Source organism: Capra hircus, chromosome 15 (genome assembly GCF_001704415.2).
Source record: "Capra hircus breed San Clemente chromosome 15, ASM170441v1, whole genome shotgun sequence".
Lineage (NCBI taxonomy): Eukaryota > Metazoa > Chordata > Mammalia > Artiodactyla > Bovidae > Capra > Capra hircus.
The window spans coordinates 4,936,828-4,952,426 of record NC_030822.1 but is presented as its reverse complement, the minus strand read 5'-3'; the positions used below and the strand labels follow the sequence as shown (position 1 = coordinate 4,952,426).

Sequence of the window (15,599 nt, the reverse complement as noted above, 5' to 3'; positions counted from 1 at the left end):
AAAGTTAAGAAAGACAATATTTTGCCTAAGAATTCGGCAACTGTTGTTTTTGTTATGCATAGAAGTTCAGGGTAAAGCAATAACTTTCCTAATTATCTCTTGAACTTAATGGTTCTTGGAGACTGATTTTGAATACCTGTAGAAGGAAAATTATTTTTCCATACTAATTTCTAATTTTTTTGTTTTTTCTTTTTTAGTGTAAAAAATGGATATTTGTGGCACAGTGAATTACAAATTATTTGTTAAACAAGGTATAAACTTATTGTAAATTATAGGCGTCCACACTTCTAAAGGGTGCATCTTGGGATGGATGCGGTCAGAGTTTCAGTCCTCTCATTCCAGGAAAGGAATGAAATGAACATGGATGCATGTTTTAAACTCCAAAACACTAGGATCCCTCAGAGTTTGAAACAGAGTCAGTAAATATATAAGGAAATATCACTTTCCGTCACTAGCCGAAAAATAAGCCATTCTGTTCTAAATGAAGTATGTGTTTCAAACTTTAAATAGATATAGAAAAGTGAAAGAAAGCAGCCTCTTTATGGAAGGTTACAGAAGGTTGAAGTAGAAATAGCAGCTAAATTTAGGCGGCCATATGTGCCATAAATTGGATTAAAAACTTTACATAGATTGTTTAATTTAATTCTTATGATAATGTTTTGGACGTGTTTATTTTATGTCTATTTTCAAGACAAGCACCAGAGGCTTATAAAGGTTTTGTCACTTGCTCTAGTTTGTGCCATGAAGACGTATGGGAAATGAGACTCACACTCAGGCTGATCTGTCTGCAGAACTGAGATCGTACCCTCTGCTGTGTTGTAGTAGCTGTGCTGCTGGTGCTATAAACGGTGTTGAGAAGGAAGAGAAGCCAGACTTGTACGCACACAGACTACGACATATGGCTATGAGTGAAGTTATTTGCTTTAAGGGTTTTGCCTCTCATTTCTATAACTCAACTGATTATCATACAGACTCCAGTGATGTCAGCATAGGTTGCCATTTAAAGATCAGTAAGACGGATAAAAATAACTGATTCTGAGTTTTGTTTCAGGCAGTTCAAAGCTAGATAATTTTAATGAATCAATTAACTACATCAGTAGATATGGTTTCTTCATTTCTAAAACAGTTATAATCATGCCATATGCATTTTATATAATTGTTTTATTATCAAATTAGGTAATTCATATGAAAGTAAATCAATAAAGTCTAAGTAAATCAATAATGTTTGTGAAGATGAAAGAATGGATAAGATGGATTAAGATGTATATGGCAATAAGTAACAGGTTTTGGTTTGTTCCTCTTTCTAAAATAAAGCCATTTATTTCCTACTTTCCAACTTATTAGCTACATTTAAGATCTTACTGTGTGAAGAACTTTGTCAAGGCATTCTTTACCTCTTCATTTCTCAGAGTGTAAATGAGTGGATTTAACATAGGAGTCAGGATACCATAGAATACTGCCATGTTTTTGTCTATAGATAAAGTAGATGACGGCCGCATGTAAGTAAACATACAGGGCACGAAGAACAAGGCAACAACCGTGAAGTGGGCCCCGCAGGTGGAGAGGGCTCTGCGCCTCCCCTCTGCACTGTGGGACCTCAAGGAGCGCAGGATGACCAGGTAGGAGGCAGCCAGCAGGAGGAAGTTCAACAGGCAGATCACGCCACTGTTGGCCACCACTAGCAGGCCGATGACATAGGTGTCGGTGCAGGCAAGCTCCAGCAAGGGGTACAAGTCACAGACAAAGTGATTGATCACGTTAGGCCCGCAGAAGGGCAACTGCAGGACCAGCAGGAGCTGAAGCATGGAATGCAGGAAGCCCCCCAGCCAAGCCAGCCCCACCAGCAGGGCACAGAGATGCCTGGTCATGAGGGCCATGTAGTGCAGGGGCTTGCAGATGGCCACGTAGCGGTCATAGGCCATCACCGTGAGCAGGATGATCTCAGCACCTCCAAAAAAATGAGCTCCAAAGAGCTGAGCCATGCAACCCTCATAGGATATGGCTCTCCCCTCATACAAGGAGTCAGCTATGAGTCTAGGGGCCATAGAGGAAGAATAACAGGTATCAATAAAGGACAAGTTGGCAAGGAAAAAATACATGGGGGAAACCAGCGTGGGACTATAGGTGATGGTGATCACAATGAGAATATTACCACAAACTGTGATCCCATATATGGTCAAAAAGGCCACAAAGAGAGCTCTTTGTACTTCTGGGTTCTGTGAGAGTCCCAGCATGAAAAATTCTGTGATATTGTGTGGTATTTCCATAGAGTCCAAGGACACTGAGGATGCAAGTAGAGCATTGCCTATAAAGTCAAGAGAGAAACAAAATGTTACGAGATTTCGTTTAGCCAAATCCATTTCTCTTCATCGCTCTTAACCTGTTCTGTTCCAAAATTTGTGTACCAATTCATCCATGTAAGCATGTCTGTTCACTTTAGCATCACTGGGTAATAGATATCTAAGTCATTATATAAAAATAATCATTTAATTATCTAGAATTTATTTTGTTAAATGGAACATTTGGTGGACATCGATTTTCTAATTTGACCAGAAAACATCTCTGACAGTTTTCAGCAGGGTTCCACATGGATACAATGGCTCTCAAGAAACCCACGAATACTTAGGATCTTCTGAAATCTCTGCATGCATAATTCATACCCTTTGAATTAACTCTTTCTTCTTCCTTGCAATGAGGTTTGCTATATTTTCTGTTGCCCCTCCAATAGTAACAGAAATTGATGCAAAGCAAACTGAAGTAGGGTAGGGAGATATTGACTCGGTTGCAGCTGGAGATGCCCAAGTTCTCTGTTTCTTTCCTTGTTCATTTGCTCCCACTTCTGCCTGTGCTGCGGGCGGTATCAAGTATAAGAAGTTAAATTACTCTTCCCCTTGCTTTACACATTATATGTATGTCTGGGCTTTACTTTCTCTGGACCCGGTGACATCCTTCTAGTTAAAGGCTTCCAGTCCTTCTACAGTCTACAGGGATGAGTCAAAGTAAAAATAAAAGTGACCAGCAGTGAAAGATTCTATTAAATGATTATCTGCCTATTCGCTACATATAGGAAGCTACAGGAGGAGGAAGAAGAGATACTCTTTCTTAACCAATGTCCTTGTAAATTAGAATCTCATCTGACAAAATATTCCTACTCATGCTTTATTCTCCTAAGTATATTAAGGAAATGTCTGTGCTAGTCTGCTGCTGCTGCTAAGTCACTTCAGTCGTGTCCGACTCTGTGTGACCCCATAGACGGCAGCCCACCAGGCTCCCCTGTCCCTGGGATTCTCCAGGCAAGAACACTGGAGTGGGCTGCCATTTCCTTCTCCAATGTATGAAAGTGAAAAGTGAAAGTGAAGTCGCTCAGTCGTGTCCGACTCTTGGCGACCCCAGGGACTGCAGCCTACCAGGCTCCTCTGTCCATGGGATTTTCCAGGCAAGAGTACTGGAGTGGGGTGCCATTGCCTTCTCCACTGTGCTAGTCTAAGTTTTGATTAAACGAAAACTGTCACTCATCCCACCCACCAACCATCTATTATTTTCCTGGAAACATAAATCTTCTTAAAGTAACTAAATCTCCCAACTTGCTGAGGATTTGGTGCCCAGTATGATATGAATGAAAGGAGAATCATTGAGTGTCGGAGGAAGAGACGTGCAAATATAACAAATGCTGGAGAGAAGATTCTTGTATTGATCAGGAAGCTGCACACTTTCTTTCCAAGCTTGGTTACAAAGGCAAATGCAGTTTCTGCAGGAAACAAATCTGATTACGACCTTTTCAGAGGAGAATGTTATGGCCAAGAGCATGAATGGCAGTGATAAGTGCCACCTGCGTAACATTTCCTCTTTGCAAGTGCTGTCCTAAGTGCTTTAAATATATAAGCTCACTTAATCCTCATAACATTCCCACAAGATAGATCATCATTTTTCTCATTTCTTCAGAGGAAGAAAGTGAGAGACACGTTTAGAAACTTACAGAAGCATAGTCAGCTAATAAGTTGCAGAGTTAAGACTTGCGCCCAGGCAGTACTGCTATAGTCTGTGGGCTTCACCTTAGTATCCTGACACAAAAACTCACTTAAGTTTGAATATTTCCAGTACCATTTATTTTCAGTGTAATCATGGGCAATTTCTCAAAGCCTCAATGTTCTTATCTATAAAATGAAAATAAGCGTACTGCTACACCCTGAGTCTGCAACGAGCAGTCAATGAAAACAGTGCAAGTGTTTGTACAGAGCCTGGATATGACACCCACTCCAGCAATGGTATCGCTGAAGTCACCGTCATCAATGCCACAGACCACAACTTACATTTACTGGGTCTGAGGACACGAGTATGTCGTCAGGTGTGTTGTCTTTGTTTTTGTTCTTTTACATCCTAACATCATGAAATGGTGGACCTGGGCAAGTTATTATGGTGTCATCTAGACCAGCTTCAAGCATATCAACCCAAATATCACTGTTTCATGTCCTTAAGCTCCTGCATGAGATTAAAATTGCTTTTCTCATTTAGGCAGATCTCACACTGGGGAAGTGCTGTTGATTGCAGGAATGCATCTGAGCTGAAAGTTCCTTAGACTAGTATTAGGAGAAAACTCCAAAGGGCATCATTCATTCACAAGCAGCTGAGAATTTGTTCCATTATCCATTTCCCTCTTATTTCCTGAAAAACCCTATGGCATTTAAAATCATCCTTTCCAGTTGTCTCTGTTTTAAAGGTGGTGGATTTAAGACTCAGAAAGATGAGGTGCAGATGGTCCAAAGTTGAACTGATGGTTCGTGGTGGAGGCACAGCTGGAACCCAGGTCACTCAGCACTCCAGGCTCTGTGCTTTCTGACGTCACCACCACCAATAGTAGATAATTGATAGTAGTAGATAATCCAATATCTACTTTCTCTATCATTGAAAAGCCCCCCTCCCCCCCCAAAAATGCTGTGGCTTACGTTAGGGAGAATGTGAATAGCTGGCTTGTCGTCTCTGCTTTCTGCTAACAATGCTCATCAACATGGTCTCAGAAAATTTTTCTCTTGCCATTGAAAAGGGTGACTTATAAGGCGAGTGTGATAACATGGTGATTATCACTGCTAGGTTTCTCTGAAGACTAATCCTCTCCCCACAGCATCACTTGCTGAAACAGTTCTGGGGCTTGGTTTTTGCCTCATTCACAGGTTAGATCACAGTGTGGTGCCATCATTAATTAGTCCCTTTGAATGCAGTTTTGGTCTCACAAGGAAGAGACTTTCACTTTACTTCCTAAAAGTGCCCAGTGTCCTTCTAGTGTCTAGAGAGAGTCCACAAGTTGTCAGGAGGAAAAGGGAGTTAGGATATTTCAGGAACAGACATTGGAGGGTTAGCATCTTTAGGAAAATTGATGACTGGACAACAAGGACAAAAATTAATAGCATTCATGATCATCTTCGTGTTCTAAGTGCAGGTCCTAGGTGCATTCACATATAGTATCCTTTGTCATTTAATCCCTAAGTTGTGTCTGACTCTTTGTGACCCCATGGACTGTAATCCACAGGCTCCTCTGTCCATGGAATTCTCCAGGCAGGAATACTGCGGTGGTTTGCCATGTCCTTCTCCAGAGGATTTTCCCAACCCAGGGAATGAACCCAAATCTCCTGCATTGCATGTGATTCTTTACCGCTGAGCCACCGGGGAGGCCATATATTACATACAACAATGTTAGGTAAATATCAGTATTACTGTACTTACTGGCCTTTAATAAGAATTAAATAGCAAAAGAAAAGGTCTTTGCACAGAGTAAACACACAAATAAAAGCTGTCATAATTATTATTATTTTTTTACACTAGCATTGATTTTTTGATGCTTACCCCATCCTAAGGGTAGGTTACTCCTTGGAAGAAAAGTTATGACCAACCTAGATAGCATATTCAAAAGCAGAGACATTACTTTGCCGACTAAGGTCTGTCTAGTCAATGCTATGGTTTTTCTAGTAGTCATGTATGGATGTGAGAGTTGGACTGTGAAGAAGGCTGAGGGCCCAAGAATTGATGCTTTTGAGCTATGGTGTTGGAGAAGACTCTTGGGAGTCCCTTGGACTGCAAGGAGATCCAACCAGTCCATTCTGAAGGAGATCAGCCCTGGGATTTCTTTGGAAGGAATGATGCTAAAGCTGAAGCTCCAGTACTTTGGCCACCTCGTGTGAAGAGTTGACTCATTGGAAAAGACTGATGCTGGGAGGGATTGGGGGCAGGAGGAGAAGGGGACGACCGAGGATGAGATGGCTGGATGGCATCACTTACTCGATGGGCATGAATCTGAGTGAACTCTGGGAGTTGGTGATGGACAGGGAGGCCTGGCCTGCTGCAATTCGTGGGGTCATAAAAGTCGGACATGACTGAACAACTGAACTGAACTGAACTGAAGGGTAGGTTCACCATCATGTTCAAATAAAGAAATATTTTAGACAGAGGTTTTCTTGGCTTGAGACTTAAATAAAGTCATAAATTAAGGTCAGAAATCTGTTGCCTCCCAAACACATAGAATGAGTGCTCAGGTCAAGACTTTATTTACAGAAAGGGCTCAGTAAACAGCTATTGTCATCAGCGTTACCAGTATCATCATCACCATCATCATCCTTTTTTCTACATCATCGTGTGACATTCCATGTTTCTTGGGAACTACTACTAGATGTTTAAAAGATAATTTTGAGTTTTTAAATACACAGTTGCTTATATATATATATTTCAAAAATACAGTACAAAATAAATACAGTGAGATGTTTGCAGATGTCATGATCTTCTACATAGAAAACCCTAAAGACTCCACCAGAAAACTACTAGAGCTAATCACTGAATATAGTAAAGTTGCAGGATATAAAATCAACACACAGAAATCCCTTGCATTCCTATACACTAATAATGAGAAAATAGAAAGAGAAATTAAGGAAACAATTCTATTCACCATTGCAACCAAAAGAATAAACTACTTAGGAATATATCTACCTAAAGAAACTAAAGACCTATATATAGAAAACTATAAAACACTGGTGAAAGAAATCAAAGAGGACACTAATAGATGGAGAAATATACCATGTTCATGGATCAGAAGAATCAATACAGTGAAAATGAGTATACTACCCAAAGCAATCTATAGATTCAATGCAATCCCTATCAAGCTACCAGTGGTATTTTTCACAGAGCTAGAACAAATAGTTTCACAATTTGTATGGAAATACAAAAAACCTCGAATAGCCAAAGTAATCTTGAGAAAGAAGAATGGAACTGGAGGAATCAACCTGCCTGACTTCAGGCTCTACTACAAAGCCACAGTCATCAAGACAGTATGGTACTGGCACAAAGACAGAAATATAGATCAATGGAACAAAATAGAAAGCCCAGAGATAAATCCACACACCTATGGACACCTTATCTTTGACAAAGGAGGCAAGAATATACAATGGAGTAAAGACAATCTCTTTAACAAGTGGTGCTGGGAAAACTGGTCAACTACTTGTAAAAGAATGAAACTAGAACACTTTCTAACACCATACACAAAAATAAACTCAAAATGGATTAAAGATCTAAATGTAAGACCAGAAACTATAAAACTCCTAGAGGAGAACATAGGCAAAACACTCTGGCATAAACCACAGCAGGATCCTCTATGACCCACCTCCCAGAGTAATGGAAATAAAAGCAAAAATAAACAAATGGGATCTAATTAAAATTAAAAGCTTCTGTACAACAAAGGAAACTATAAGCAAGGTGAAAAGACAGCCTTCAGAATGGGAGAAAATAATAGCAAATGAAGCAATTGACAAACAACTAATCTCAAAAATATACAAGCAACTCCTGCAGCTCAATTCCAGAAAAATAAATGACCCAATCAAAAAATGGGCCAAAGAACTAAATAGACATTTCTCCAAAGATGACGTACAGATGGCTAACAAACACATGAAAAGATGCTCAACATCACTCATTATCAGAGAAATGCAAATCAAAACCACAGTGAGGTACCATTTCATGCCAGTCAGAATGGCTGTGATCCAAAAGTCTACAAGCAATAAATGTTGGAGAGGGTGTGGAGAAAAGGGAACCCTCTTAACACTGTTGGTGGGAATGCAAACTAGTACAGCCACCATGGAGAACAGTGTGGAGATTCCTTAAAAAACTGGAAATAGAACTGCCATATGACCCAGCAATCTCAATGCCGGGCATACATACCAAGGAAACCAGAATTGAAAGAGACACGTGTACCCCAATGTTCATCTCAGCACTGTTTATAATAGCCAGGACATGGAAGCAACCTAGATGTCCACCAGCAGATGAATGGATAAGAAAGCTGTGGTACATATACACAATGGAGTATTACTCAGCCATTAAAAAGAATACATTAGAATCAGTTCTAATGAGGTGGATGAAACTGGAGCCTATTATACAGAGTGAAGTAAGCCAGAAAGAAAAACACCAATACAGTATACTAACACATATATATGGAATTTAGAAAGATGGCAATGATAACCCTGTATGCAAGACAGCAAAAGAGACACAGATGTATGGAACAGTCTTTTGGACTCTGTGGGAGAGGGAGAGGGTGGGATGATTTGGGAGAATGGCATTGAAACATGTATACTACCATGTAAGAAACGAATCGCCAGTCTAGGTTCGATGCATGATACTGAATGCTTGGGGCTGGTGCACTGGGATGACCCAGAGAGATGGTATGGGGAGGGAGGTGGGAGAGGGGTTCAGGATTGGGAACTCATGTACACCCGTGGTGGATTCATGTTGATGTATGGCAAAACCAATACAATATTGTAAAGTAAAAAAAAACAAACAAACAAAAAAAAAAACCAACTGTGAGAGCTAACTTGGTAATAAAATCTTAAGAACATTAGAAATGCAATGCTGGCCTCACCTTATTTTCAAATTCCTGGTTGGGAACTCTGCTGAAAACAAGTTTCTGAAGTCTTCCCCATAAATTACAAACTCTGTACAGAGATTGATCTCTTGGTCACTCCAACTGAGATCTCCCCTTTTTTCTTTCTTCTAGAGGATGAAAACAGGATAAAAGGATTCATTATCAGTGAGAGCTTCTGAAATAAGTGCTGCTCAAGCTTCCCTGGTAGCTCAGCTGGTAAAGAATCCGCCTGCAATGCAGGAAACCCCGGTTTGATTTCTGGGTTGGAAAGATCCACTGGAGAATGGATAGGCTTCCCACTCTAGTATTCTTGGGCTTCCCTGGTGGTTCAGCCGATAAAGAAGCCACCTGCAATTAGGGACACATGGATTCAATCGCTGGGTTGGGAAGATCCCCTGGAGGAAGGAACTGGCTACCCACTCCAGTATTCTGGCCTGGAGAATTCCATGAACTGTATAGTCCATGGGGCCACAAAGAGTCAGACACGACTGAGTGACTTTCACTTTCAAACAGCTCATAGCTGATCCTACCGGCTGTCCTATTTGTCACTATAGAGATATTTAAGTGAAGTTTAATCCCAGAATAGGGCGTTGGTGAGGGACGAGCTCTAAGTATTCAGAGAACTGCCTGTTGGCTGAGATGACACATTTTGCAGTGAAGTGAATGGATGGGATGGATGTTTGGTCTCCCTGCCATCCTGTTTAGTGAATAACAGCAGAGGTGCTCTCGGACTCCTCTGTTAGGAACCACTGTCCCCAGCATAGTTTATGCTCTTGTGGAATCTCTGAAAGTTGAAGCAAAGTCCAAGCAATTTTTGTTAATTTTGAGCTGACTCAGTTTTCCACTTGAAGTCATTTAATTGGCACAATTTAAGGAAGCATGTAATGTTATTTTCCTATTTGTTGTTGTTGCTTAGCTGCGATGTTGTGCCTGACTCTTTGTGGTCCCATGGCCTGTAGCTCACCAAGCTCCTCTGTCCATGGCATCTCTCAGGCAAGAACACTAAAGAGTTGCCAAGTCCTCCTTCTCCAGCGGATCTTCCCAACCCAGGGATCAAACCTGTATCTCCTGCTTGGCAGGCAGATTCTTTACTACTGAGCCACGGGAAATTCTATTTTTTATTTTTATATTAAAGGTTGAAAAAATAGACAGGTGAAACAATTTGCTAACATTTACTGGAATAATTAATGCTGAAGACAATAAGAGAAATTAAGCGTCTTTTGTCCAAAGCACTTAATCTCTATTTTTGAATCTCTTAGAATTTCATTATGTACATGGTATAGATTCTTTACTCTAGCTCAGATTTCTGATTTTGTGCTGTTCCATGACAGTTCCATGACTTGTTCTTAAATCACTGGAAATTTCCTATAGCTGCTATTTTGTCTTCAGAACCTTCTTTTCCTTTGTCTGTGTCTAAAAGGAGACTTTAATGTGTAGATCTTTTCATTAAGGTCTAAGCAGACTTAGCTCTATGGGCTTTATCAACTATGTTTATTTTTTCCATCCAATTCTGTTTCTAATTCTTTTTGTAAACTCTTGTATACTACAGGGAATGATGAAATGTAATTTTCAAAAAGTACTTTTGTGCCCAAATGTTATCTTTTTGGGATTGTGATAAGTAAAAATTTCTTTTTATTGCTGTGTTTACTTTATTTATAAACCTCTCAAACCTAGAAAGAGCAGAAAAAGTGTATAAATGTACTTTTTGAAAACTTATTTCCTACTGTTCTGTCCTTTTTTCATTTGTAGTTGTCTTTCCTCTTTTAACATAAAACTTCATTCTAGCTATGGTGCTGGGTGTAATGAGTGTTCACGAATATTGCTGTTGATCTGTTTCATACCCACACTCAGGGCAACATTATGACTTTTGTGGACCCTTGGTACTTTCTTCCTCTTGGGTCTTTTCCTCCATCAAAATGTTAAAAATTATCTTTTCTCACTGCATGATTGTATACCCATTACACAAATCACACAAATTCTACCCATGGAAGGCTCAGTCGTGTCTGACTCTTTGCGACACCATGGACTTGTAGCCTACCAGGCTCCTCTGTCCATGGGATTTTCCAGGCGATAGTACTGGAGTGGATTGCCATTTCCGTCTCCGGGGGATCTTCCCGACTCAGGGATTGAACCTGGGTCTCCCACGTTGTAGACAGACTCTTAACTGTCTGAGCCACCAGGGAAGTCCCCTGGTTGTATAGATGACTATAATCTAAGCTGCATTTAGATTATATTAATTTCTTTCTTTCTGTTGTAAAAGAAATTAAAACATTTCAGGGCTTCCTAAGACTATCGTGGGCTCTCAGCACTGTGTGTCCTATGCCTTCTGAATATCAACCCTGGCTTACAATGTATGAGCCCCTAGAGAAAACTGATCCAGACAGGAGAATCATCCCAGTTCAATCAATTAAGAAGGGGAGAAAATTTCTGTAAAATATCACTAGATTTTTCTTTTTTTGCCTAAATACTCACACAAGGTTTATTCATCATCAGTTTTCATTATTTGTCCCCAGAGCTTCTTCGTGACATTTTTCACTTCTGCGTTTCTCAGGGTGTAGATTAACGGATTCAGCAAAGGAGTTACTATGGTGCAAAACACAGTCACAGCTTTGTCAGTGGGGAAGGAGGCCGTGGGTCTCAGGTAGAGGAACGAACAAGGCACAAAGAACAAGATGACAACCGTGACATGAGAGGCACAGGTGGACAGGGCTTTGCGACGCCCTTCAGAGCTCTGAGTCCTCAGGGAGTGCAGGGTGACAACATAGGGAGCAACCAGCATCAAGAAAGCTAGCAAACACAGGGACCCACTGTTGGCAGAAATCAGGGGCCCCAGAGTGTGCGTGTCCGAGCAGGCCAGCTCCAGGAGAGGTATTAAATCACACATAAAATGGTCGATGACGTTGGGGCCACAGAATGGTAACTGAACCATGAACACAATCTGGATCCCTCCATGGAGAAAGCCTAAAGCCCCAGCCGTTCCAACCAGGAGCGCACACACAGGTCGGCTCATGACAGTCATGTAGTGCAGGGGCTTACAGATGGCCACATAGTGGTCATAGGCCATGACAACCAGCAAGACAATCTCGGCTCCTGCAAAGAAATGTTCAGCAAAGACCTGAGTCATGCAGCCACTGAAGGAGATGGTGTTCTTTCCAGAGACCAAGTCAAAGAGCAACTTGGGTGCTATGGAGGAAGAGTAGAAACCATCTATCATGGACAAATAGGACAGGAAAAAGTACATGGGAGAACCGAGGGCTGGGCTGGTGAAGACAGTGACGGAGATGAGCAGGTTACCCGCCAGTGTGAGCAAGTAGATGATTAAAAGCACAGCAAATAAGAGTGTCTGCAGTCCTGGATCCTGGGTCAGGCCCAGTAGGATGAATTCTGTTACATTGCTCATCCTTTTCCTCAGTTCATCTTGAGTTGTAAGCACATAGTTGATCTGGAAAGATCACAATATTTCTGAGTGATGAGATTTTAAATTCTATAGAAAAAATTCCATCATCTCTTTAGCCTGGGTCCCTGGGACTGGTGGAGCTACTCCTTTCACTTACCTCTGATATTTTATAGAGAGTTATAAACAAGAATGGGAGGAGTTTAAATTTCTCCTGATTCATATCATTTATATTGTGACAATACCTTACAAATACCACAATAAAAGCAAGATATTTTTTAGGAATATTGACATGCAGTTAACTTCTAAATTTTCTTTTTAGCTCTGAATGTCTCACAGATAGCCTTCTTTTACTCTGGGGGACAAATTTCATTGACAATTCTTTATAAAGTTATATTAATGCTTGTCTATTGGAATGAATATTCATAGGTATATGGACACAATATTTTAAAAATTAACTTTGTATCAGACATGGAAAGTACCAATCAAACCTTACTCCATGCCAGCTGTGTTCTGTGACCCGTTATTCCTTTTTTTCAAATTAACGCACATGCCCACACACAGACAGAGCTGCAGATGGAGTTTCTGTCCCTCAATATGCCAAGAAACTCTCTTTATAACAGCTCTTTGAGCAGCATTCACTCAGCGGCCCTGGATGTTGTGTCTGGCTCAACAAGATAGCTATGCTCACTCTTTCCACATCTTTGAATGTGAACATGTAAGTGGTGCAAAGTTCCCTGAAAAGGTCTCAATATTTCTGAAATGAGCTTTCTGTGCAATTGTTCTTTCACCGCATATAGAATAATGCTCTGGATTAACTATATTACCCTACTCACAGTTTGCTATGAGATGATCTAAGTCAAGAAGTTTTCCTGTTTCCTATTGACCAGACAAAAATGCTAAGACCACCTGAAATAATACAATTTCCCCTTTTGGAATAAGTTTTTATCAGTTAAGATGAACTTGAAAATTTCATTACTAATGTAAAAATATTGAATATATATAAGAACGCATTATTTTCCTGGGGAGTAAGCGTGTATATAGGTTTTCAAGATAGACTACACATTGTTGTAACCAAGATCATAAGCTATTTTATTCATTATCTTTCTTTTTCTCTTCTTTCCCTGCTGTTGCTTCTGCTAAGTAGATTCAGTCATGTCCGACTCTGTGTGACCCCAGAGACAGCAGCCCACCAGGCTCCCCCGTCCCTGGGATTCTCCAGGCAAGAACACTGGAGTGGGTTGCCATTTCCTTCTCCAATGCATGAAAGTGAAAAGTGAAAGTGAAGTCGCTCAGTCATGTCCGACTCCTAGTGACGCCATGGACTGCCCACCATGCTCCTCCGTCCATGGGATTTTCCAGGCAAGAGTACTGGAGTGGGGTGCTGAGACATAAATCTTAATCCCAATCTTATAAAAGTGACTTTAGTGATTCTCAACAGCATCTTGGCTGGGAACATTCCATACAATATTTTCTATTGACATTTCCACATCATTGTGTCCAAATTCATTTTTAGAGAGAAAGGCTAAGATTTAATTTACAGAATCTAATTACAAATATTATTTCGGTGAAATGAAATTGGCTAAGTTAACCATCTTAAATTTTGGGGAAGAGAATTAGCCATCACTAGCTTGGATCAGTTGGTTGTGGATTCCTCAGTTTCTAGATTAAACCCAGATATCGCTTTCTTCCCACCAGGCATTTGCCCCACAGCTGCAAATAGACTGTCAACTAACCAGGAGGACAGTGGAATTCTTATGTCTCTAGACAACTCTCCCATTTTCTGGATTTACTCAGAAAACAAGCTGTTTTAGTTAGGAAACTTTGATAGCTTTCACATTTAATTTTAACTCACTTTCCAGGCTTCTTATGAGATTATAAATGCATCTTCAAAACATATATTATTCAAATGTATACATCAAACTATTCAAATTTGATTCTTCAAAGTAAGAAAACACTTGTATATGAAATTGTAGAATGTATGTGAAAGTGAAAGTGTTGTGTTCAACTCTTTGCGACCCCATGGATTGTAGCCCATGAGGCTCCTCTACCCATGGAATTCTCCAGGCAAGAATACTGGAGTGGTTGCCATTTCCTTTTCCAGGGGATCTTCCTAACCCATGGATTGAACTCCTTTTATTCCTGATTTAAGCCATTCTTCTAACTCGTACTAACCTTGGGAGCAGAGTTTCCCAAACGGATCTTCACCTTGTTGATGCATGGGTCTGTAGCTGTTATTTACTTCAAGGCCCTTGTTTGTAATTCTTTCTTCATTGACTCCAGAGAAATGTTTAAATAGACTTTCAAAAAAGCTCAGGGTTTGGTAATACATTGACCTCCCAAGTCCTCAGAGGATTAGTAATTGGCTCTGTTGGAATCTTTGCTAAAGCATCAGCCAAGGACATTTTTTTTTTTTTTTGCTCCTGTTTGACTCCCACAAACAACATTAGAGACCAGCTTTAGAAATGCAGTTGAGCTTTGGTTAAAAATATACTTCTGGCTATGGGCTTCGTGATGGCTCAGGTGGTAAAGAATCTGCCTGCAATGCAGGAGATGTTGTTGATCCCTGGGTTGGGAAGGTCCCCTGGAGAAGAGAATGGCTATCCACTCCAGTACTCTTGCGTGGAGAATTCCATGGACAGAGGAGACTTGTGGGCAACAGTCTATGAGGTTAGAAAGAGTCAGACATGACTGACTCACACACACACTTCTGGTTATAGTTTAGGATGAAACTTAGGTAAGGTAAGAGCAAAGCTTGATATTAGGATTTTGTTGCTCAGTTTGACGTTGGTGACCTTGCCAAAGGATATTTGGGGTGGTTTTAGGCATAGGTCAGAGTTCAGAGAATGGATTTCTCTCTGAAAACATGAGTGTTTGGTACGATACAGTTACCCTGAAAGTAGAAATGCCAGTCTGGGCCAGAATACCCTTGGACATTGTGACATGTTTATTAGTGACTGACTGAGGAGACTTAACTAGCAGCTTCCCAGCTCCCAGACTTCGAGTAATTTAAAAGCCATAAACATGTAAACTATCTCTGGGATGAGTCCCTAGGTGACAGTCTCACGATGTTTTATAGAGCTTGTAGCTCTGCCACGCACAGAGGGAGCCACGGGGATGGATGGCGATTTTACTGCCCTCTATGCTTTCTCAGAGTAGCCTTTGGAAACAGTCACGCTCAGCCAAGCACTCGTGTATAGAGACATCCAGAGGGAAAGAATAGAAGCTACAGGAAGGATGCTCCGCTATAGTCTTCTCTCCCTCAGCTTCGAGTGATGAAGAGCTGGCTGGGACTCTGCACAGAATCATCTTTCT

General features: G+C 40.7%; 2 protein-coding genes across 3 annotated transcripts; both read right to left on the bottom strand.

Annotated features, from left to right (window-relative positions):
* Positions 1,341-2,324, bottom strand: LOC102191066 (olfactory receptor 4C3). The gene is given in 1 exon segment (XM_018058896.1): positions 1,341-2,324. A coding segment is annotated over 1 exon segment (927 nt). The 5' UTR covers positions 2,268-2,324.
* On the bottom strand, positions 11,370-12,757 carry LOC102176984 (olfactory receptor 4C45-like). 2 transcript variants are annotated; one of them, XM_018058956.1, is made up of 2 exons: positions 12,744-12,757; positions 11,370-12,285 (listed from the first exon to the last, which is right to left on the bottom strand). In XM_018058956.1, exons 1-2 carry the CDS (start codon positions 12,755-12,757, stop codon positions 11,370-11,372), a joined length of 930 nt encoding a protein of 309 aa, XP_017914445.1. The 2 variants fall into 2 exon arrangements, with proteins under 2 accessions (XP_017914445.1, XP_005690240.2); XM_005690183.2 differs by lacking the exon at positions 12,744-12,757 and having other exon boundaries at positions 11,370-12,290.